This window comes from Aedes aegypti, chromosome 1, assembly GCF_002204515.2.
Source record: "Aedes aegypti strain LVP_AGWG chromosome 1, AaegL5.0 Primary Assembly, whole genome shotgun sequence".
NCBI classification, from domain to species: domain Eukaryota; kingdom Metazoa; phylum Arthropoda; class Insecta; order Diptera; family Culicidae; genus Aedes; species Aedes aegypti.
Window position 1 is genome coordinate 121,968,423 of NC_035107.1, and position 25,535 is coordinate 121,993,957.

Sequence of the window (25,535 nt, forward strand, 5' to 3'; positions counted from 1 at the left end):
CGCATGTTTGGTGCATTAAATTACAAAAAAGTTTGATAAATTTTACCTCAAATTTCATGTAAACATCAATAAAACCAGTGTTTTATACAACTTTGGTGACCTGTATCTAAAAATTGTGACGTGCTGGAACATTTCTGAGAATGCCATCAGATTCAGCAACTTCAATTCTACCAGAGACACATAATTTGATCCTTGAGACACGCAAAAATGTCATTTTTGTTGCGCTGTGTTATTAGACTAGATTTTAATTATCCAAAATAATTTGCGAATACGAAATGGCGTCCGTTTGATCACTGTTTTCCTAGTAACGGAGTAATTTTCAATCTTGTATTCATTTAAAAATGTTGTTTATCTCGATCTCTCCCTATCTTGATGTGTTCCCTTTGATATCGAGATTTGGAGTCGAATGTATTACCTATTAAAATATGATGATAATAATCAAACTAGTAACTTCAACAATCTGTTCCACGATAGCTTATGGTGCCAATAGCCAGCCCGGTGCTAAGCCCGATGATTTCGAGGTCAGCACCAAACTCAAGAACAACAACGTAGGAACTCAGGGTAAAACCGACACTGTGGGTAAGATCGACACCCATTGATTTTTCATGTTTTGAGAAGATTTTCATGCATTTTCCACCACGCTCTATCTTTATTTGTGAAATGTTGTGTTTCGGATGACATTACAACTGGCTTTACCAATAAACTGCCAAAATAAACAACAAAATCATATTGGATAACATAGAAGCAACAGCAGTTGCAATATTTCGCTGTTATTCTTTAACTATTTCGCGTGTGAAATTTTTAAAATGTCATTATTTGTTCTGCGTCTACATCATCATTTACTATTATTACGTTCATACAAAATGGAGGAGAATTTAATTTTTGGGTTTTCGACAGCTGAAAACGCTATTGAAAAATAAATGTCCACTCGGGGTAAGATCGACACTTTCATTTGGGGTAAAATCGACACCTTTCTTTGCTAAATAATCAAACTTCAGGGAATCTTTCTTGTCGAAAGACTTCCTCTGTAGTTTATGTGAGTCTTTATTTTCGAATTCCAGTGAAGTTCATGGATGGCAAACTTGTTAACATGCAAAATATGACACTATATGACTTGCCACAAGCTATCATTAAGAATTAAAAAAAAATGTTTCTATGTTTCATGTTTAAACTTAATAGTTTGAAGAATTTTTTCTCATTTGAAATTGAAGAATTAATAGAATTTGAAATGTTTTCACATAAATTAATCTTATTGTTTATTTACAAACCATGAGGTTCGACAGTTTTTAGTAACTGAAAATAATTACTTATAAATCAATTAAAATAACTGAAAATAATTAATGAATTTTCTGTCTTGTTGAAATAAAACAGTATTTATATTTAAAACCAATCACTCGTCACAACTTCATCTTTGTAAACATTCCATGAGAACAAAATAATCATATCCATGTGTATTCACCTTAATTTCATATTCTTAGCATAGGACATTTGAAATTTTCACATGTATTTAATGGATCTTCGGCTTCTCTTCAATAATTTACGTAATATGTGTAAAATCCTTTAGAGGAAGGGGTCATAAAAGTCTAAAGCCATGTTTAAACCATTCTTTTTAATATGCCATGTGATGGTGATGTTCACAACGTATAAATTCTAGTCAAAGTGCATGTGTCGGTTTTACCCCAACAGGGTGTCGATCTTACCCGCACTATCAATTGTCTCACCTAAAAACAATGAAATATCAATTTGATTTAAATCACTATATAACATCAATATATCATCCAGCGATCGCAAGGATTGATAGATTTATAGCCAATATGTGATTCTACAACAATTTTAGGTTCGTTTAACAAGCGAAAGTACACCAAATTTATCAAAAAGCTTAGGGTGTCGGTTTTACCCCGAATTCCCCTACAGTGGCGTAATCATATTAGGGAAATTTTTCTCCGATATTTAAATGTTTTCCACGCTAACCATATCAACTCTTATTAACTTGCTCGTTGTTTTCGAGTGGGGTTGTATGGGCGGTATCAAAAGGCTTCCAATAGCAGACAAATAAATAGTAAGACTGGGTACATTCACCCCACAGTTATGGATAGCACACACCTACGTGAACCATAAATCTATACAGCAACGCAATCAATTCTCGCATAATCTGGGATAACGCCCTAAAAGCCATTGGTAACCACGTGTGTAGCTCGTTGTTTCTGAGCATATGAATGCATCAAAACCAACACCACTCGCAGGTAGAGAATGATCCTTTCTTCGCCATAGCGTTGTTAAATGATGTGTAACTCCATTCAAATTATCAGAAACAACGAGCTACACACATGGTTACCTATGGCTTTTAGGGCGAGATCATAAGGTATGCGAGAATTATAACATGCTTAAGGTGAAAGTTCATTGAGCACGTAAACATTATGTTGCCACCCACTCGAGCCACCCGCTAGAGCATCCTCTCGAGCCACCCAACAAGGCGGAGCACAATGTTATGTGCGTCGGCCAAAAATAAATCATCAAGTTCCATGTATACCTCCACCCACAGAATTATGTAGGCAGTATTACTAGTACACGTTTTATACAAAGGTAATATTGTCGATATAAATTCATCAATAACTTCATAAAAGCTGAAAATCACAATTTATTTCATTTGGTAGTGAAAACATGTTTTTTGACCAAAATTATAATCATTTTTCACACCATGCGTGTGTTGTTTACTTTTTTTTGGCAGTTTTCTCCTCTCTTCTCTCGCTTCTCACGGACGGAGAAAGTTGCCATAAATATGCATTTGAATTCTACAGTCAATTGTACTGTATAATATCTTATATTCATTTTTGTTGTTGAATTGCGTAGCACATTGTTTTTCTCACGCATAAACATGTTTTGCAACACTTGTAACATTGTATACCTTTTGAGTATTATGAAAACGTGGTTGTAGCAAGTGTATTGATATCCAAACAGTTTTAATTCCAAACATAAAAACTGACATCACTTCTAATCAGTGAGAGCGGCGCATCCGATTCATAAACAATGTTGGCTCAGTGACTTCGCTTTCCGGTGCTGTTTTCCAGCACAAATTATTGACGAAGATAAGTGATTTTTTGCTCCCAGGAGCATCGTGCGTGAAAATACAAAGTGTTTCAAGTATCGCATTAGATTTTTGAATTGCTACGGTGAGTAGAAATACGATTAAAAGTGAGTTTTAGTACGGGCACCGAAAAGCCAGCAAACAATATCTCGGTGCGTGAAGAAGAAGTGATTCGGTAGTGCGTGATATTTTACAACACAAATCACAGCAATAACTACGTGTTTGAATTCAAAAACTGGTAATTTGTGAAAAACACATTATGGAATGCTTTCAGTGAAGATACCACCCCTCTACCATAAGGTTAGTAACTTCAAATAATCATTTTTTGTGATTGTTCTCGAAAACACTGTGAGAAGCGTGGGAGGAGGGAGCGGAAAGTGAAGGGGGGAGTGAGGTGCCATATTAGAGGCCATATTAATACTCATGGAGATATGTCCTTAAGCAAAGTTTTTACGTCCATAGGAAATAAATTGTCAACCACATGCCTAGAAGCGTTGATTCATAACTGTGGGGCATTGAAAACCATACCACATAGATAAGACGATTCCGAAAGAAACGCCAAAAAGTAAGCTATCACTAACACACTATTCGTTTACCTCACAGATAAATTGCAATTATAGTGTTCTGATCCATAATATGTGTTGATTTGATCGATAATAAGGACCCTCCTCTCTTACTGATTCACATATGTTGGGCCCAGATAGCGGTAGCGGTAAACGCGCAGCTATTCAGCAAGACCAAGCTGAGGGTCGTGGGTTCGAATCCCACCGGTCGAGGGTCTTTTCGGGTTGGAAATTTCTCGACTTCCCAGGGCATTCGAACCTGCCACACGATATACGCATGCAAAAATGGTCATTGGCATAGTAAGCTCTCAGTTAATAACTGTGGAAGTGCTCATAAGAACACTAAGCTGAGAATCAGGCTCTGTCCCAGTGGGGACGTAACGCCAGAAAGAAGAAGAAGATGTGGGATCGACAACGTTTGAAATTTAGATAGAAATCGACATGTTTTCGTAAATAATCTCAAATTTTCAGGTGTATTCCCGAAAACTATATTGAGCAGTGTCGAGGAGGTATTTTTTTTTGCACAGCGTCACTATGATTTTTAATCAAATTCTATTCTTGAAATTGGCCCCTAGTTGATCCATAACTGTGGGGTGACTGTAATTTGTGTCATGATATTTTTTTGAATTACTTGGTGTTGTTTTTTTGTGCAGAGAAGTTCATTTCGACTATTGAAATTAATTTGTTTGAATTGAATTGAAACATGTTACATTTCCTTCTTCTGACTTCATCCCTGCCCCATTCAACAGGGAAAATCATGAATGAATCCATTTTTTTTGAGTGGGAATCGTTTTACCAATACATTTTTGTGCAACTCTTTTTGTTTTAATCGTCCCATTCTCTAATCAGCTCTATTTATGCGTAAGCTGAAGCAGATCAGTCTATCGTTGGTTAGCTCGTTAGGTGGACGTACAGAGATTCACAATGCGCTTGAAGATGCGATGCTTCATAGTGGGGTTAGTCATCTGCTTGGCTCATTATCGTAAGTGGTGCGGTCAATTCTAAACGGGTTGAATTGTAGTTAAGAAGTGGTCGGCGTTAAGTCAGAGTGGACCAAGTGACATTTTTGATATTTTGAGAAAAATGGGTTTAAAGTCTAAAGCTCTGTAATTTTTGAACTTGTTTAAATTTAGGTTCAATATTTCTACACGCCTTTATGTTACTTCCAAACAATATAATGTGAAGTGATAATCATGAAAAATCATAATCCAAACCTCTAATAGAACGATTTTTTGATGGACTATGTATACTTGGTCCACTCTGACTGAACTAAAGACCACCGTTCAGTGAGTTGGTTCACTCTGACTGAACAATTTCTAGGAAAACAACAATCATTTCATGCTTGCATGATCAATTCGGGTGCATATCTCTAAGATAAACAGATTATCGAGACCCTTTGACACGAGTATGGTGAATTCCTAAATAATGTATATAGTAAATACCAAAGTCAGTGACATTACGATAGCTTGAAAATGAAGGTTTCCCAGGGTCAGGGCATTGAAGACCAGAAATATTCAAATATGCGTTCAGTCAGAGTGGACCAAGTGAATATATTGAGTACCGACCAAAATATGCTGGCCCAATAAGCGGGTTCTAGGACATGCCCTACATACACTATAGGACTACCGTAAACTTCTATCGGACTTTGAAATTGACTCAAAAAATGCAGTAATCTATCATTTTATTGCTTTTCAACACTTGGTCCGCTCTGTCTGCACAGAATTTGTTGCAATTTCTGACCACCCATCCGAATATGGTAAATGGTCAAAAATCAAATTCAAATGCATCGAATTAAGCAATATTTATAAATTTCTATTGATGGATAAGTAGAAGAATGATTCGATGTCGAAAAATCAGACAAATCTCCTGAAATATTTTTCATTTTCTCACATTCCTCAGCGCGCTGATCATTTTCGCTGTTATGGTAATAAGCACTTGGTCCATTCTGACTGCACACTTTATCGATTTTTGTTGATCATCCATAGTAAATTTATTACATATCTCTCGCAGTTTACAGCATTCTTCAAATCTGATCAGAGTGTAACGGAGGTAAGTTAATTTCGCATCTAATGAGAGAATAATCCAATTTTTCCAAGTTTTGTACTTGGTCCCCTCTGACTTAACGCCGACCAAGTGGTGTTTGATTTCAGAGATTTTCGTTCGGGGTGATAATGTGATTGCGGAAAGTGATGATGAGACTTCAGACGAACTGGAGGAGACCTCCAGTGTTCCAGCATTTGTTCGCAGTAGATTTAACTTGCGAATATGGTCTACAACGGAAGCTGCCATTGCGGGAGAGAATGACAACTTGTTCGTGGACACTAGTTCTCCGTCGGAAACATTATCAACATCGAAAAAGCCGAAAACCAAAACCAATAGATTCAGAATTCAAAATACAGTTCAGGAAACCACTACGGTCGAAATGAAGAAAGAAAGTACAACGGAAGTGCCAACCACCACACAAATTCCTACAACAACCATTTTAGTAGATGTTGAAGAGTCAACGACTCGCAAACCGACACCCAAAAAGCTTTCTTCGCCTGAATGTGGAGAGTTGAATGGTGACGATGTGCCATGGATAGCAATTTTGGAGCATACAAACCCGAAGGGAGGTGCTCGCAAGAAGACGCTGAGCAAAGGAGTGCTGATCGATGATCGCCATGTGTTGACCACAATATCCAGCATCCACAATTCGTATCCTTTCTGGGTCGTGACAGGAGTTCGTCTCGGTGACACTCCAACATGGGCCGCTTCAAAAGGCGCCAAGGAAATTAGCATAAAAAAACAAGACGTAGTGTCGGTATCGGTGAAGAATGTATTCCTGCATGAAAAGAAAGACATAGCAGTGATAAGGTTGGCCGAGCGAGTGAACATCACTGACAAAATTCGTCCTGTTTGCTTGCCTATGAATGACCGTTTTAACTTTACCGACATGTACTTCCACATCTGCAAGAAGGACAAATCTGATTTTGGACGACCAAGCACCGCCAGCAAACTGATTTCCGTCACTTATCTCAGCCAGAAGGATTGTCAGATTTTGTTCCGCAGACATCAGGCTGAGCTGGGCGCGAAGGAATTCTGTGTTTGGGATGAAACCGGAGACAACTGTACGGGTGACCTGGGCGGACCGTTGATGGCTAAGATTAACGGTCGGCATCACGTGGTTGGATTGAACTCGTATGCTCTTTCAAAGGTTTGTATTTGATAAAAAATTAACGAGTACTATGTGATGGGATGGGTCAGAAAACTATCTCATAATTTAAAATGGATGATTCTGCAATATCTACGATATATGAAAGGTTTTTGTTTTGTGTGGCAAAAAATACATTTTCCATTAGTTATGCATTAAATAAGTCACATATATTTCTAGTTTGTCAAGTTCTCAATGACCAACGTGGCAATTATTGTGGACTGTCAGATTTCCCGCCACCTTCATGACCTTTTCACTACATGTACAAAATTAAAATTTGTGGTCCGTGATCCTAGATCAGAAACGATTCTCGAATGATGTAAACTTCTTTGCTCCAATGAGAATACGTCCCGCATCTTACACGATAAAATTTCTTTCGAGATCTTATGTCATATTGTACGCACTTTATCTCGCGAAGTTTGTTACTTTTCTAGTATCCAGTGAATTTGAAAACCAGATGTTCTTGCTCGCTTTTGCGAAATCTCTGGTATTTATTTGGCTCAACAAATTCTGGTGGTACCGAATATGGAGAGATCGAATATGAACTCGCTTTCTATATCGACAATTTCGGACAAAATACGATAATTATAGATTTGATACGAAAATACGATTATAGCTATTTGATCAAGATTGTACTGTTGCTCGTGGGTAGTCAGTCTTCTGTATGACGGGCCATAAATGGATGTGCGCACCCCCAAGTTTTCATGAACAACTCTCGCATAACTTATGGTCTCGCCCTAAAAGCATTGGTACTCAAGTGTGTAGCTCGTTGCTTATAAGCAAATGAATGATCCAAAATAAAAAAGTATCACCACTGGGAGATAGAGGAGAATCTTCTCTTTATCGCAGCATTGTTAAATAACGTGTAAATCCATTCGTTTGCTCAGTAACAACAAGTAACGCACTTGGTTATCAATAGGTTTTAGGGCGAGATCATTAATTTAAGCGAGAACTGTACAATCAAGCCCTCGATTGACAAAATAATCCCAATAAATAGGGTCGAAGAGCCCGCCCTCAATCCACAACATGTTAACAAGAGGGAGGAGGCAGTCCCAAGCTCCCTGTCCTCACAGTGAGCCTAACCTCACTTATTTGACAGCTGCTGGTCCTGTTGTTTACGTTTCGGACTTAGTCGTTTTTTCCATCATTTTTTCATCTTCGCATTTCTATCACCAGCATGCTGATTTTGACGATTTTCCACGGTAGGAAGATAGAATAATACGATCCGTTGGTATCTGCAGTGGATTTGACCTCTCCTCGCAGCAAACTTTCACGAAATTAAGAATGATTCGAAAAAAGTACTAAGTCCAAACTGTAAACAACAGGACCAGTACCTGTCAAAATTGATGCGTGACGTCACAGTGCATTGGAGTATTTATGATACCGCAAAACGGGGTAACTTTGCAGTTTTTCAAAGAAAACTTGAATATTTATGCATGTTGTGTCGAAGATTTTAAATTTTTATTTTTTAAACATCCTGGCATCCTAGCTATCGATTGCAGTTGATAGATTGGCGGAAGATCCATTTAGAATGGATGTATTATTTTTCATATAATCGAAAGTCGGTTTTCTGTTTTGGGGTAATTTTGATAATGGAGCATACATCAATCAAAATTGAATGAATTACAAACATTGCATACCTCTAGACGATTATCGTTATATGGAAATCTCTGATTTAGATTACAAAAATGGTCACAGTTTCTAAAAATGGTTCTCGCTAAGAGATTTACTAGGCTTTTAAATATGAATGACAAACAATTAAAAACTACATTAAATGGTGGTTGTAGAACAGATTATTCATAAACGGTTCGCAATTGCTAAAGTTGCATCAATTTTTAATATTCGTATAGTAAGTCTCAAATGTTCTCGATTCAAATGAAAATAGCTCTGATTTGAAGTGTCATACTAATGTTCTTTACTCTTGCATTCGTATTGCTTAAGGTACAAGAGAAAATGGCACAAAAGTCAGAACTGAAAAAGCAGTTTTCTCCTTTATAAACAACAAATTGATGAAAATAAAAACACACAGCCTTTTTATTTGGCAAATAAAAGAGCTGTGTGTTTTTATTTTCTTCGATTTGTCACCATTTTTACTTGGGCCTTAACTAATTAACAGATGTTATCTTATTTCGTTTAGTATGTGGTGCGTCCAGCACTATAAAAATTACCCGCATTATCAAAGTTACCCTGTTTTACGGTATGAACATATGATTAAATACAATACAACAGAAATTAGAATTATCACACCAAATTAGTTGGAATTCCATGCAGATTGCAGATAACTCTTGATGAACTGGATGGTAAACGCTCTCTGATGACCATAGGGTTTGATTTCTCTTATGCAGCCTACAGACGACTCAGCCTGTTTGGCCAACATTGACTCCGCCCCCCGGACTGGTGCTCATGTTGGCGCTATGTTTGACCGTGTGTGATGCTGCTTGACGATCCAATTTGACAGTTTGTGAAACCTATTTGACGGTTGGTCGGCTAAAATTAAACTAGTTTGATTTAGCTCAAACCACTGGTGGGCGGAGCCACATGTTTGACAAACGATGGCACCGTCTGCAGTGATTTTGCGCGAAAAACTTGTAAAATTTTAGTCAATTTATGCTTCGCAAACAGAATGTAAAATATTTGTTGTTAATTTTTGCCGTCGCGATAGTGATTGTGTTAGGAAAACAATCGTTCTTCGACAATATAGTGACGAATCATTATCATTATCAATTAATGAAGGTAAAGATAATGAAGTGAGATTAATAATTTTATTTATTTATTTCATCAATCGACGTAGACTAGTATACAACATTTTATTTCAATAATGTAATCCTATCTAGTTTCATACATCTTGTGAAATTAGCCTGAAAGAAGAAAAACGTCCAGGGTTGTCTATAGAAATTCTTTTACCAACTCCTTTAGGGATTCTTCCGAATATTTCCCAATAACTGTACAGCGTTTCCACATGGATTTCATAAATAAACTCCACTAGTGATTCCCCCAATATTTCCTCCTGAACATGGCTGGGAATGGTAACAGTAGTAGGCTTGAATTTCGCGAAAATCACGTGGCTTCTCTCACAGAAGTAGTTTGAAATCGTGAATCTCGTCAAGTAGCCTAAGTTGGGTACATGAATATTCTAAATCAGTAGTGTCATTGAAGGCTGTAAATGCGGGAAATGCAGCGGGAAATAGAACATTTTTCTACAGTAGTTTTGGGTTGCCCTTAGCAACGAGTGTTTTGCTATTTTCAATACATTTTGCCTACAACAGCGATAGGCGTGAGTTTCACTGGCTTCGCTGACTGTGATTTGCCACGCTTGCCTACTGTAGTGTGAATCTCAGTACTTTTCCCAACTCTGCTCTTGAACTTCCTCTCAAAAATCCCCCAGTACTTCTTCCAAAGATTCTCCTGGATTTTTTCATAAATTCCTCTAGGGATTCCTCGAGAAATTCTTATACATATTCCTTCAGTTTTTTTTTTTCCTTAAAACATATCTTCACCGGCCCAGATAGCCGTAGCGGTAAACGCGCAGCTATTCAACATGGCCATGCTGAGGGTCGTGGTTTCGAATCCCGCTGGTCGAAGATCTTTTCATAAAGGAAATTTTCTCGATTCCCAGGGCATAGAGTATCTTCGTACCTGCCACACGGTATACACTTGCAAAAATGGTCAATTCTTCAATGAATTCCTGGAGAGATTGTTGTTTGCCTTTCCTAGAACGATTCAATGGAGAATTCCAAACAAATATTCCTGGAAAAATTCTTCAAGTTTTTCAAAAACTTTTATTGCTGTTTGCATTTCAGATGCAAATCTTGACTAAACGTCCTCCAAATGCGGTAACATAAAACAATCGAAGGACACCTAGCAAAGATTATAGAAATCACCGCCGCCCTAGCAAGAAAAATCTATCTTTGAGACCGCATTTCTTGTGAAAAATCTTACCGCATTTGGTGTTCCCGCATTTGATATTTGCATTTCAAACGCACACAGCAATATTACGCGTTGCAAGAAAAAGTTTGATTCATTGAAAATCCAGAGCGACTGATTGCCAAATTTTCCAACAAAATTATCATAGTTTACCGATGACTTTAAAGATTATATTATTGCTGTTAATTTTGCATCAACTGTCACAATGAGATCGATGATTTCGACAGATTTTGTAGAATCTCTCGCTCTCTAGGTTGTCACACAAGAACTTGTGGAGAACCACTATGAAAAGGAGATTCCGCTACTTCAGAACTTTGCGCCTGGAAGTATGCACTTCAACAGAAAAGTAATCGCCTATCTCGATGCGTGGTAAATTTCTTGCAAGAAATGCTCAAGAATGGCATTTATCTTTGATCGCAGTACGCAGTTGAAAAGAAATGTCAATTTAAATGGAGCTCACTGTAGAAAATTTCTTGACCAGTTCTTGCGCAGAATTTTTTGAACAGCATACCTAGCTTTACACCCTAAAAGGCTGAAGAGAATGTTTCGCTTTCGTTGATTTTTCACGAAATTGATTCAATTATAAGTACAGCTGCATGTGAGACGCTAACAAGTATACCGCATACATGAAAAGTACATACTTGGAGAGGAAAACCATTGATAATCATTCTTAAAAATTAATTGTGACATGATTCTCGATGCAGGAAACACTTTATCTGCGGTTTCCAACTACGTCGGTCTTGAGCGTAGTTGAACCGTGTACATGGAAGACCGTAGTCTACGAAAATCGAGCAACTACGAACCATCATGAGTTTCAATTTTGCAGAATCTCTCCAACAAAACACGCCGAACAGCACCAATCAATTTGCTGTAAATTATCAACGATTTAAATTGTATTTAAAACCGAAAAGGTTACTGAGATTCATTTGTTCTGTTCGGGGATTGCTAGCTGCGCGTTATTTCCACGAAGCAATTCCAATTTTTAAATTAACCCGCAATAATAAACTCGTAGTGAAGTTGTCGAAGAACTAGCGGAATTTTGGAGAATTATTGGAAGCATTTTTGGATAAATCTAACAACTCTACATTTGTTTAGAGTTACGTGAAAAAAATGGCCAGAGTATTTAATAAGGAATGCCTCACAGAATACTGCTGGGGAAAATAAGGAAAATATTATATTTATGTATGAAAACAGTATGATTGTCTATAGAACGATTTAGAAGAAATGAGTGAGTTTCGCAGAAAATCTGTGGAAGAAAACTGAGTTTAAGTGCAAAGTTTTAAAGAATTTTGTACAGAAAGTCCTTCGAAACCTTTGGGTTAACCTTTGAGGTAGGCTACTTGCCTACTAGTAGACTTAGTGGTGGATCCGGGATGGTGGTGATATTTTACTTAATTAAAAGGCTCAATTAAGTGACGATCTGAGACCATCGAATGGAACTCCTGTATTTGGCTGGTCAGGGGTATTTTATACCCGTCCAGCACTTCAAAAGTGTCGCACTACATTTTGCAATTACATAGGGTCTATCGGAAGACTTCTGGAGTGATTTGTGCTTTGGTCAGCGCGTGACAATTAAAGTCCATCAAGTGGATGGCTCATAGCAAACGAACATATTGCAATCGAACTGTGCCCCAATGGGGCGACGGTTCGATGCAGTCTTTCGCGCGCGTAAGCATAACTATTTGGTAGGTGCTATGTGTTAGCACCGAATTTAAATATTGCGCATGGGCACATGTTTTCACAAGTACACCACACCTCCCCCCTTTAAAGGAGAATGTTGTTAAACATTCTGACTAGCTATCACTCCAAAAGACTTTAACATATTTTTATTATTACAATTTTTTATATATTTTTGTTTTTGAATGAGATTTTTTTTATTCCTATGCCTACATTATCAAAAGAACTAATAAAAAAATATTTAGAAGTTTTTTTTTTGTATAGCGTCTTATTATATATGGGAAAAACATAGGGGTTCGCATTCTTGGGTTTAAAGTAAATGATTTTTACATTTTTATAATTCGGTTTTTGTGAATTTTGTTTTCTTTTTTATTATTAATATTTACTATTGTACAATTCATGTCATCTATATGTTTAATTTTGAATGGTCCTATATAATGCGGTTCTAATTTTTTTCTGTTCTCATTTGTTATATAGACTAAATCTCCTATTGCAATGTTGATTGGGTTTAAGTTTTTGTTAAGTTCGTTAGTTCTTTTTGTCTTTTGTTAAATCAAATTTTTCCGGGCTATTTCACTTGACTTTTGAAGTTTGAATCTTAATTCTGAATAGTATTCGTCTAAATTATATATTGGCTCAGTTGAAAATTTTCTCATATCTTGTGGAAGTTTGGCTTTCCTAACAAACACAAGCTCAAATGGCGTGTATTCGGTATCAGTATGTATAGTGGTGTTATACGAAAATTCATAAAATTTTGTCCATTCATCCCAGTCATTATGGTGAACATTGGAGAAATTCCTTAGGTATTCGTTCAGGCACCTATGATTCCTCTCTAAAGCACCTATTGACTGTGGATGGTAGGCTGTTGAACAATTTTGTTTAAAATTGAGAATTTTACTAATTTTCTTGAGGACTTCGTTATTAAACTCTGTACCTTGGTCAGACCTTAACTCTAAAAATGTCCCATAACTCAAAATAAAATTCTGCACCATAGCGCGTGCTATGGTATCAGCTTCCTTATTTTCTAGCGGTATAATTATAATATATTTAGTTATATCGCATTGCAAAGTAATGCAGTACTGATTATTTTTGATAGTTCGTGGCAACGGACCTACCGTGTCAATCGAAATGATTTCGAATGGCTTGACAGGTGTTGTCGTTACCACTGATACTTCTTTCGTTCGTCTCGTTACTTTGTTAATTTTACAAAGTTTGCAGGCCTTAACAAACTTTATAATTGTGGTTCTCATGCCTTTCCAATAGTAAAGGTCTCTGAGTTTAAGGTATAGCCGGTTTTGTCCTATATGACCACCTGTTGTCATGTGGAAATCGTGTAATATGTTGTCGATCTCCTCAGAATTCGTCAATTCTTTTGGAGGTCGGTATAGTATTAGTTCGAAATTACGGATGACGTCTAAAGCAATCCTTTTGAAATGTTGTAGTGGTATATGTGTCAAGATTTCATTATTTGTCGACATTGCTATCTTTTTATTTCTTAATATTTCATTCATCTCTGGAAGAGCAAACTCTAGCGTCTGACTTTCATTTTCGTGAATTATATCTTGTTCAAGTGTAATTAATGTTTTCTTCATATTTTGGTTCATTATTTTTATTACAATCATATTCTGTTGCATGCTTATACTCATTTTTTGTAATTTTCTTATTTCTGCCGGCGATTCTGTTTCATACACAAGAAGGTGATCAATCTTCTCTTTTGGTGAAACAATATGGTTTTTGTCGTGTCCTTGTTGTTTCTTGGTCATTGCTCTAGTATGTACCATAAGAATATTATTGTTTTTTATCTCCTCCGATGTTACTATTCTGGTATCAGAATCAACCATAAAACTGCATGTTGAATTAGACATTCTAACATGTGCCTTAATGAAGTTTGAAGCTGATGTATTTATTGTGTATATCTTTGAAGTTGTCCTAAAAAATTAGGTTGTTGTTGTGTGTTTGGTTGTATATTTGGTTGTTGAGTTTGGTTATTTTGTCTATTCTGTGTTGGTGTTGGTGGTGCATTTTGTTCATTATCAGAATTTGCGTAGAAGATAGGTGATTGCGTGTTACCACGATACGATCCTCTACCGCGTTGGAAACGTGGGTTTTGAAAATTATGTTGGTAATTTCCTTGACCACAATAGTTGGAAAAATTCCCGCGATTACTAAAATTGGAGTGATTTCCGCGACTGGAGAAATTTCCGCGATTTCTATTGTAGTTTTCGTGGCCTCCTTGACGATTGCTATTGGAGTTTCCGTAATGTTTTTTGTAACCATGGCGGTTAGTAAACATGATCTGATTTATGTGTGTTGTTGCGATAGATTCATTTTCTGTTGCTTTTAATATTGCTGCGGACAGTGTAGAAAATTGTCCGGCTTTTAAAATAAGCTTGGTGTCGTTATTACGAATGCCTGCGCAGAGAGCTTTGACGCCCTGCTTTGTAGCCATTTTGCTAGCAACATCTAATGGAATGTTATCGGTTACTAGTGACCTTTCGAGAAGAAGAGTTAGATTTTCAACTTCCGTGGTGAATTTGTTAATATCACCAGTTTGCTTTATATGATTTAATTTTGATATGTAAACGTCCGGAGATGTGGCTAAACCACATTTATCCTTCAACTTGTCAATAATATCGTTTATTGTTGGTGAGTTATCCCCAACGGCTGCTCTAGCCTTTCCTGTAAGTCTTGTTTTTATAAATCTTATCAGTGTTGCTAGAGCTGCTGCTTTTTGGTCAGCAGTTGCCGTATTGAAATCCGTATTAACGGAATCTTCAAAAAGTCGGACTGAGTCGATAAACGCTCCTAATCCTTCTTGATTTCCATCATAAATTGGTATAATTGATGTTCCCAATTTAAATCAACTTTTGGAACTGCCATTTTTTTGTGCTTTTTATATAAACTATTAAAAAATATGACCAAATGAGTTACAGTTTTTAGTTTTATTAAGTGGCCTGTCGCAGTGTCCAGGCGCGTATCAATTGTAATTTTTATTTTACTAAAAAGATTCCTAGCTTCTGATAACAGCAATTTTTGCTGTGTTTGTGGAAAATTTTCTACAAGATATAAGATATCCTCGTAAATTTCCCTAGCTCTTTTTCCTTTTGAGACTAATGTTTGTTTTAAATATCTCATTGAAGGAGCTTTTTTAAAATTTAAAATGATTGCTTCTAATTCTTCAAGAAGTTTATGCACTTGTTTTTCCATTAAGGAATTTTAAGGTAATTACCTGTGGTACTACGGCGGAGGCGCTCTCCTCTACGCTCGTTGTTGTTGCTTATGATGATGACGGCGGAGGCGCTCTCCTCTACGCTCGTTGTTGTTGCTTATGATGAGTTGTGCTGTTACTCAGCCTTGGTAACGAATCCTTGTGGCTGGTTTCTTCATAGTGGTTTTGAGTTTGGCAGCCAGTGCCTTTACTTTTTCTATGTCCACCTTAACTTGTTTTCCCCACTGTACGATGTTTTGTTGAGTCTCGTTTTCAATTTTTATGATTTGAATAGGTTGTTTTTCAGCAAGACCAAGCTGAGGACCGTGGGTTCGAATCCCACCGGTCGAGGATCTTTTCGGGTTGGAAATTTTCTCGACTTCCCAGGGCATAAAGTATCATCGTACCTGCCACACGATTTACACATGCAAAAATGGTCATTGGCATAGTAAGCTCTCAGTTAATAACTGTGGAAGTGCTCATAAGAACACTAAGCTGAGAAGCAGGCTCTGTCCCAGTGGGGACGTAATGCCAGAAAGAAGAAGAAGGTTGTTTTGATTTCATAGAGTTTGATTTTTTCACTTCTGATTGTCCTTTATCTTGTTTTGGTTGTTTTTCTTTTTCATTACAAAAAACCCTTTTAAAATGTTCTCTTTTTTCACTTACTGCACTAAGTGTCAGGCTATGATGTTCTCTTATTCACTTAGATAATAGTTTGTTAGCCACATAAAAAGGCTATAGAATGTCACTAGTTCTAAAATTGCTGCTGTCATGAATAGGGAAAGACTGAGTTTATCCATTATTTTCACACGACGTAGTTTTTTTTTTCTCACATAATCACGTTTCTGTTGCTAATGTTCTTGAGTGTTTTTTTTTTTTTTTTTTGCCACTGTAGGAGAACGACGGCTGCGGTTTTCAATCTCTCGCATTAGAATTTGTCAGATAACTCGCAATAATAGTGCAGCGATAATAATCACCATGCATGTAGCGATTACGTGTACTGGACCAATTCCTGATGCCACCGGTAATGACTGTTGCTGTTGTCCTGTTACGGTCGCCATGAGGTAGGCTACTTGCCTACTAGTAGACTTAGTGGTGGATCCGGGATGGTGGTGATATTTTACTTAATTAAAAGGCTCAATTAAGTGACGATCTGAGACCATCCTGTATTTGGCTGGTCAGGGGTATTTTATACCCGTCCAGCACTTCAAAAGTGTCGCACTACATTTTGCAATTACATAGGGTCTATCGGAAGACTTCTGGAGTGATTTGTGCTTTGGTCAGCGCGTGACAATTAAAGTCCATCAAGTGGATGGCTCATAGCAAACGAACATATTGCAATCGAACTGTGCCCCCAATGGGGCGACGGTTCGATGCAGTCTTTCGCGCGCGTAAGCATAACTATTTGGTAGGTGCTATGTGTTAGCACCGAATTTAAATACTGCGCATGGGCACATGTTTTCACAAGTACACCACACCTTTGTAAAAATGGATGAACACCCCTAGAAAAACTCTTGGTTTTCTAGACGGATATTAATAAGACGATATGAAAAATATATTGAGGAAATGAGGAACGGGAACGATGAGCGGACGACAAAAATTGATGTTCGACCTCATTTTGAAATCCAAGATAGCCTCCGGTTTAGTAAAATCATCGGAAACCCATGCAATATAGGTATTTTCCGAACGGGAACGACAAGGGGATGACGAAAAACGATGTCTGACGCCATTTTCAAATCCATTTTTTCTTGGTTTTCAAAATGGCGTCGGACATTGTTACGGAGACGGCGAAGTCGTTCGGACCTCTCAAAGTTGAACTCGTCCTTTAAGTTCGGAGTAAGTTTTGAGCTGTAAATTTTATTATTCGTTTAGTTTTTAGTTCATAGATTCATATGTTTTTAGTATAACTAGTCTTCTTCGTTCATAATTCGTCTTCGTTTAACGAGTTTTTTTTGTAGATAAGTGTGACCTTGTAAACTGTTTATTTAAATAGTGATTTTATGTTCAATTTTTAGTTTATTTCAATACTTACAAAACAAATAACAAATTCAAGAAATTAATTTTAGGTGATTCAACTTTTTAAAGTGTTTTGTTTGATATAGATATAGTGATAAGCGAAATTGAAGATGACAGATTGCATGACAAGGATAGCCTGTCATAGCAGAAACGGTTGAAGTCTACCAATTTGCCAACCAAGAGTTGGCTGTGTCAACCGGTGACGGGGGGTCTTCTACAGATATAGATTTTCGTTATCCCCTTGTCGTGTCCGTTCCAAAAATATATATGTTGTAAAGGCCGAACACGAAATTATTGTGACACCGAAAATGTCATGCCAATTTTCTTATAATGTTTAGAATCAAACCAAAATTTTAGGGTAGTTTTATACACATATTTACTTCCAAAATCAAAAGAAAAGTTAATCGATGGAGCCTTGAGTGTAAAATCGAAGACATTTTTGCTTTATGTCCTTCATCAAAGTCTTTACAGTGTCATCCGGTACAAGTTTCTCAGTTTTTTTTTCCATTTTCTTAACATGTCCTTCTCATCTTTGACTGTCTTCTTGCTCTTTCGAAGTTCCCGCTTCATTATTGCCCAGTACTGCTCCACCGGGCGCAGCTCTGGACAGTTTGGCGGATTCATGTCCTTTGGAACAAAATGGACAGAATTGACCTCATACCACTCCAGGACACTTTTAGAATAGTGGCATGATTCCAAATCTGGCCAAAATAGCGGAGCTTCGTCGTGCTGCTGCAAGAACGGCAAAAGGCGCTTCTCGAGGCACTCAGATTTGTAGATCTCGCCATGTACTGTGCCCTTTGTCACGAAAGGCTCACTTCTCAGTCCGCAAGAGCAGATGGCCTGCCAAATGAGATATTTGGAGGCGAACTTCGACATTTTCTTCATCTTAAATTTGTCGTCCATATCGAACTTGCTTTTGCCGGTGAAAAACTCCAACCTCGGAATTTGCTTAAAATCGGGTTTTATATACGTTTCGTCGTTCATCACACAGCAGCCATATTTTGTCAGCATCTTCTGTGCCCGAGTTTAGCCGTCAATTGTTGCCGCTCATCGTTGTTTGGGAAGTTCTGTACCTTGTATGTATGTAGTCCAGCTCTCTTCTTTGCATTCTGGACGGAGCTCTGCGACATGCCGATCTTTTTGACCAAATCACGGCTTGAGACGTTGGGATTTGCTTCAACCATCCGCTTCACCTTTCCCTCCGTCTTTTTGTTCTCCGGTCCCGATTTTCTTCCAGCTCCTTTGCCATGGTCCAACGTCAACCGCTCCTGGAACCGCTTCAACACTCTGGAGACGGTTGAATGGTGAATGTTCAACATTTTTCCCAACTGCCAGTGCGACAGGTCAGGAAATTCCATGTGTTTGGAAAGAATTTGTTCTCTCGACTCGCGTTGGTTCACCTCCATTTTCGTTGAATCGAAAAACACGACTTCGACTTTGATAGCATGTAAACAATACACATCAACGAGAAAGTGTGCAATTGGTTGATTTTTATCCAATGGTAGAAAAGTTATACCATTTGAATGTGTCACAATAATTTCGTGTTCGCTTTTTATGTTCTCTTCGAGTTTTATCTTCTAGCTTTTTCCCGCAAGATTTTGGTTTCGTTTTAGCATATATTTCCCCAAAGATAGATGATCAAAATATGCTTGATCCATCAGTGATGAAAAATTGCTGATGGTATCTCCATCCGTCTATCCATTTATAGAGATAATATAGTCTTTCATCTATCCATCATTTTTCAAGAAGTGATGGTATCCCTATCCCTACCCATAGTGATAGTATCATTTGATACTATCAAAAGATAGACGCAATGAACATTTTGGGGTACGTGAAATGGAGCGGGGAACTATTAGTTCGACGAGGTTTATTAGAATTTATGGGAAGAAGAAGCAGCGCGCGATCATACTGCGAAATGTGTAAGGAGTACCACGATAAACACGTGAATGACGCTGTGGATGCCAGTATGACGGTTCAAAGCAACGAGAAAATGGGGGTTGGACATTTCGCATAAAGACGTTTCGCATAAGGACGTTTCGCATACGGACGTTTGGCATACGGACGTTTGGCATAATGGACATTTGGCATAATCAGAATTATATGCCTTCTTTAAAATGCTACCTGTTCTTGTATGAAACTGCTTTATGCAAAACGTCCATTATGCCAAACGTCCGTATGTGAAACGTCCTTATGCAAAACGTCTTTATGCGAAATGAATCACCCCCGTTGCAATATATTTCCAAATTATTTCCAATATAGTCCTTATATATTTGCCGCACGGTAACGAAGCTTTATGTATAGTCATGAGAACTACGCTTCACATAAACTTCGATATTGGCCTTAATCATTTTAACATCGATTGAGCACTTATCCTCACAACTGTGCAGATGTTCTCGTCGCACTGATTAAAGTTAAGCCTAATATTTTAAAGCATTTTCAAATATTCAAAACCCTTGGAAAACTCAAATCAAGACCTTATCTGTTCCAATGACGTCATGTTCTATTCCTAATCTTAATGTTCCTAATACCATTTTTTCTCCCTTTTTAGTCAAAAATCGACAGCGAGGGTCTTCCCGGAGTTTACGTTCGCGTTGGCTCATTCCTCAAATGGATCCAAGCGGTACTCAAAACAGAATTCGATGATTTACCAGATGGACCGGCGTGAATCGATTAGAAGGCACACACCGGGAGAAAAGCAAAACTGGATTAGTGGAACTCTTTCCGCAGTGTGCAACCACATGTGTAGTTAGATTAGATTTGATAGAAGCCAAGCGCACACACAGGTCATGACCGAGACGAGAAGTGTGCGCTCCGTCTCCGACAGCACGCGAATGTATTTATTTTTATTAGCATTTTGTATGGTGGCAGTCTGAGTATAGTAAGTGGAATGCCCCATGTTCTAGAATGGAAAATAACGCTGAGATTACAACCGGTTCTCTGCGAAGCTGCGTTATAATTTTGCAGTCCGTACCGTATATCACCTTCCATAGTGCAGGATGAAATAGTGTGACTATCTGGCAATTTCGGAAAGTAGCATGTAGTGCAACAGCCCTTTTTCAACGAATCCTTGAATTGATCTACCAAGAACTCCTCTGATGAAACCTTCAGTAAACTTTTTGAACATTCTTCAAAACAACTCCTACAAATACTTTTTTTTTTTAATTCTTTCCGGAATTGCACAAGAAATTATTTTAAAAAATAATTCAGATCTTATTTGAAAGATTGCTCCAGGAAACTTTTCGATTATACTTCCTTCTGGATATTATCACAAACTACCTTATGAAATTTGCGTGGAATGTGTCTTAAGCTGGCGGCACAGACAACACAAGTTGTGAACAACTTCTCTGCTTATAATTTTTATGCCTAGTGTTAGCCCAGTCAAAAAATGTGCTCTTGTAATAGTAGCTTTGTAATTCCACATGACGTTGCGTAATTGGCATAGCGCAAAAAATGAACAGTTTAAACTTTGATCCTCAAGTCCAACGCTTCCAAACTCTTTTAAGCGATCCAATAATATTATAATGAACATTTATTCACAGCATTGTAATGCATGGTGGTTTCACGCTTGTCTCCATATTTTCATATGACTGTGACTTATTACCATACTTACCCAGTAGCATACGCTCAATTCCACTCTTCCTCGGACAAATTGCGACCGTGGCCTATCTCTATCGATGTCGTTGGATCGAGATTCTTGCGCACATACCTAGCGACATAACTGGACAGAGACAAACATTGCCGTATGCGCATCAATGTGAAATAAATTTGATTAGAGGGACCTTCGTTAGCCTAGTGGCAGTGTCCGTAACTACAAAGAAAAGTCGTGGCTAAGGTGTGATTCGATTCCCGGCCGGTCCAGAATCTTTTCGTAACGGAAATTTCCTTGGCTTCCGTAGGCATAAGGGGTCATGCATAAATTACGTCACGCTCCAAGGGGGGGGGGAGGTGGTCAAGCCAAGCATGACAAGCCTTGCAAAATTTTCGAAGGACTCATACAAAAATCGTGACAAAGGGGGGGGGGGGGGTCAAAAAAGTCCAAATTTAGCGTGACATAATTTGTGTACCATCCCTAATGTATTATCGTACCTGCCACACGATACACGACTGCAAAAATGACAGCTTTGACAAAGAAAACTCTCAGTTAAGAGCTGTGAAAAGACTCATTGAACAGTTGAGCAGCAGACTCTGTCCCAGTTGTAACGTAATGCCATAAATAATAAGAACCATACCGTCTCAGAATGCGAAGAGCTTGATTGCGGGCATGCTTTGCTCTCTCGGTTTGAACTTGAGTGCAGATTTCCTCTCGAGATCATGATGGTTGTGTATGCTTTTCTCCTGCCAAAAAGCGTTTAGTTCAGTTGAGCGGATGAACCTGTACGGATTGTTCGAGATCACGTCGCTGGGGCACGAAGTAACGATCAACGGTCAACGATGACGTTTCTTGGCGGATTGTGTCTTAAAGTGTGCGTCATGGTTTGTCTATGGCATAGTTTCACATGGGCGACACCTGTGCCGCAAGAACAGATGTTGTCGATTGTCGCCAAAAGACAAGCTAAGGGTGGAAGCGATCGCCCCAAGATCCGGAACGAAGTGGCCGAATTTCTCGAAAGTGGAAAAATGATTAACGACTACGTTTGGGTGGACGTCACGACGAAGAAGTTTGTGCCCGTTCCAGGGAATGATCTGGAATTCGGAAACTGCTCCGAGTCGGATGAGTTGATATATTTCGACAATACGGTGATAGAGAACTCAGGACCAAGTACTTTGAATGGAACGTTGGAGGTATAGTTCTAGATTGAGCACAACTAGTTGAAGTTTATTAATTTAAGCCATTTTTCCGTAGATCTACATAGATGCACCAGTCAATATAACATGTGTGAGAGCAATCGATCAAATCAAAGATGGTTTCGGTGCCGTTCCGACGTACAATTCGATGGGTTCAAATTGGGCTAAGATTGATGTTTCTGGTCAGTACGGAAGGGGCTTCCATTTCCACATATATGTTTATGGCACACGACAAAAGAAGAGCAGTTACGAGAAAGAGAAAGAACGCAAGGACAGTCAATCTAATCTGGTGTAGCACATTAGCTTGGCGTGGACAATAATAGCTTTATGTGTAGATAGTAGTGTTTCAAAAACGTTTAGCGTAAGTAGTATAATTGAAATGCTGTTGTTAATATGATGAAAATCGTATCTTCAAGAATAAAACAATAACCGTTAAGTCACTACCGTAAAATCGGGTGTAATTGATCAGAAGGGTGAAATTGATCATCGTATCACACGATTTTATTTATTCGTAATGGAGCACAAATATCAATGTAAGTAGCAGTTAATGAACGTTGCTTGTCGTAACTATGGTCGAATGGTGTGTTGTGAAGTTTTTTGCGTTAAAGAATGTTTATTACTATTAACCTTCCAGTCGTCGCGCGGTTTGCCACCGACAGAACCACCACGCTGCTGTTGTGAACGAAAAGCGAGGTTTTTTCAGCAGTGTTGTACAAAATACAACAGCGCGACGACTGAAGTGTTAAAATAACGTAAAATTTCACAATCATGCACGGTGCAGTATTGACAAACACCTATGAACTTCTATTTATAAGCTAGGATTTGAACATGGCATAAACCTGAAAGTTTGTGAGGATGTTTTAGATATATCCCCAAACCAGATTTCATCACCAAAACTCTTACCAATTTACTCATATGGTTGAAATAATTGAATTTCTGTTAGATATCATTGAATTACTTAGGAAATTGCATACATTTAGGCGTTTTCCGCGTAATTCTTGAAATTTAACTATTCGTTATTAATATAAATATTGCATTGTTAAGAATTTCACAAGCATATTCGGATTCAGGGAGCTCAAATTTATCATATAGAGTTGTTTTAGAAACTAACAATAATGGCATTGACAAGTGATCAATTTCACCCCGAAATGAGATCCCCTGATTTTTTATGTTTGAGGTATTTGTTAACACTAAAATGACATTTGTTAGAAAATGTCGGTACATAAGTCGATGAGGCTCACCTTCGTTCTTGTTTTCCTGCATTTAGTTGTTTGGCATTGTTAACATTATAGAGAACAGACTAGAAAAACCGTGAAAAATGATCAATTTCACCCGAAATTACGGTACCGTAATCCGGGGGCAAATTGATCACTTTTCTACAACTTTTGGTTGTGTTACCCTTGGGAATTCAAATATTGTAAAATAAATTTAGACAAAACCAGTACTCCATTGATCTTTATCAGTTTATGTAATCGACGTTTCATGAAAAAATATTTAACATATCATACAAATAGTTTTAATATCCAAAAATTAAAATGACACACTGGGGCGAAATTGATCACCATATAACAAAGCATGTTAAAGAATGAAAAATATCCGTATCTACTAAATTTGGTTCTCCTGAGTCTGAAAATGATGTCAAAATTCTTACTACTCAAGTTTTTGATCATTTTAATGCAAAATTAAACTTTGAAAATCTTCCGAATACGCCTAAATGTAGGCAATTTCTCTTGAAATAAGCTAGTTTTTTTTAGAATAAACGGTAAAAACGACAAAAAACTAAACTTGCTATGCTGTATGATATCAAAAATGAGTTCAGTAGTTCATACTTAAGCTTACGCAACATTTTAAATACTCAAAGTTGACATGTACGCATAGCACCATTAGATTGTTTAGCACCGACATTTCCAACGGTATTGCTTACACCTTCAAAAAGTGTAAATATTTCTATGCAAAACTGAGCCTAATAAAAATGAAATAGTGCAACATCACCATTAGACATCCATAAACTACAAAACATTGAATATCTGTGGTGCCAACGAAGCTTTCAGCATCCTTCGGAGGAGATGTTTTTTGGTACCGACCTGATCAAACTCGCCCCACTGATCAATTTGCCCCCGTATTACGGTACTTATAATGTGGGCTCCATTTACTATGCACAAAAGCAGATTGCTTTTAAAATATTCATTATCGATTTAATATAGTCGTTGCACCTCTTAGGAAAATATGCAGGAATTATCTGTAAGGGGATTACTGTCCAGAACTGTATATTTGTAACATTCAACAAAGGTAGGCATTGAGAAAATAGAATAACCGGCACCGCTCAAACGTCAAATTAGTGAACTCGTGCACTGGTCCAGTGTGCATTTAATTGCAGTATGGGGAAAAACAAAATTTTCTAAAAATCACTCAATATCACAGAACTCAGAAGTGCTTATCTGAGGCTGAAATTTTGTACAGCTCATATTGCATATTTTTTGCGTTGCGTTGCGTTGCGTGGTAACAGAGTATTTCGTAGAATGCATACTGAAAACTGTCATGTTAGAAACTTTACAACACTTATTCCAATTGCCCATGGAAAACTATTTAAGGTCAAATAGTTATCCAATCGGAAGTCAAAGATGCAAAGACATTATAATTTCCATTGCCGGCCACGTCCATCTTCTCCATTGAGCATGAGCATGAGCATGATTGACCGCCCGCAGATGCTACTCCGTTATTGCAACAACAGCTGTACTTACACAGGGAACCAACAGACGCTACTCGGGATCAGTAGCATCCTCAATGTGTAAGTACTGGTGCTCTCATTATTATTACAAACAATAACAGCGCCGGCTGCGTCCGAATGCAGGTCAATTTAGGGATGGGAGGGAAATGTTGACGTATTACTTGCTTTATGGAAGCCGAGGAGTCCTCTGCACTTCCACAAGTAGACACTGGTAGTTTGGATATAGGAAAGGTTTTGGTAAAGGATTCGTTTTTATAAACGATAAACATATAATTTGAAATGAATGCGCCTAACCGGTTTCGCGATATTACTCGATAAACAAATTGAACGCCGAACAAGTGTTCGTCACTTGCCCT

At 37.8% G+C, this 25,535-nt stretch overlaps 2 protein-coding genes across 2 annotated transcripts; both read left to right on the forward strand.

The window, feature by feature from the left end:
* Positions 1-4,334: 4,334 nt before the first annotated feature.
* LOC5567041 (serine protease easter) lies at positions 4,335-20,610 on the forward strand. The gene is made up of 3 exons (XM_001651390.2): positions 4,335-4,630; positions 5,799-6,841; positions 20,215-20,610. The coding sequence occupies exons 1-3, from the start codon at positions 4,573-4,575 to the stop codon at positions 20,329-20,331; spliced, it is 1,218 nt and encodes a 405-aa protein (XP_001651440.2). The 5' UTR covers positions 4,335-4,572; the 3' UTR covers positions 20,332-20,610.
* Positions 20,611-21,921: 1,311 nt separating this feature from the next.
* Positions 21,922-22,916, forward strand: LOC5567042. The gene is made up of 2 exons (XM_001651391.2): positions 21,922-22,448; positions 22,510-22,916. The coding sequence occupies exons 1-2, from the start codon at positions 22,098-22,100 to the stop codon at positions 22,744-22,746; spliced, it is 588 nt and encodes a 195-aa protein (XP_001651441.2). The 5' UTR covers positions 21,922-22,097; the 3' UTR covers positions 22,747-22,916.
* Positions 22,917-25,535: the final 2,619 nt, after the last annotated feature.

Coding starts and splice junctions, on each gene's coding strand:
- LOC5567042 (XM_001651391.2), top strand. CDS start 22,098: ATGACGTTTCTTGGCGGATTGTGTCTTAAAGTGTGCGTCATGGTTTGT. Junction 22,449..22,509: donor CTTTGAATGGAACGTTGGAG/GTATAGTTCTAG, acceptor ATTTTTCCGTAG/ATCTACATAGATGCACCAGT.
- LOC5567041 (XM_001651390.2), top strand. CDS start 4,573: ATGCGCTTGAAGATGCGATGCTTCATAGTGGGGTTAGTCATCTGCTTG. Junction 4,631..5,798: donor CATCTGCTTGGCTCATTATC/GTAAGTGGTGCG, acceptor GTTTGATTTCAG/AGATTTTCGTTCGGGGTGAT. Junction 6,842..20,214: donor ACTCGTATGCTCTTTCAAAG/GTTTGTATTTGA, acceptor CTCCCTTTTTAG/TCAAAAATCGACAGCGAGGG.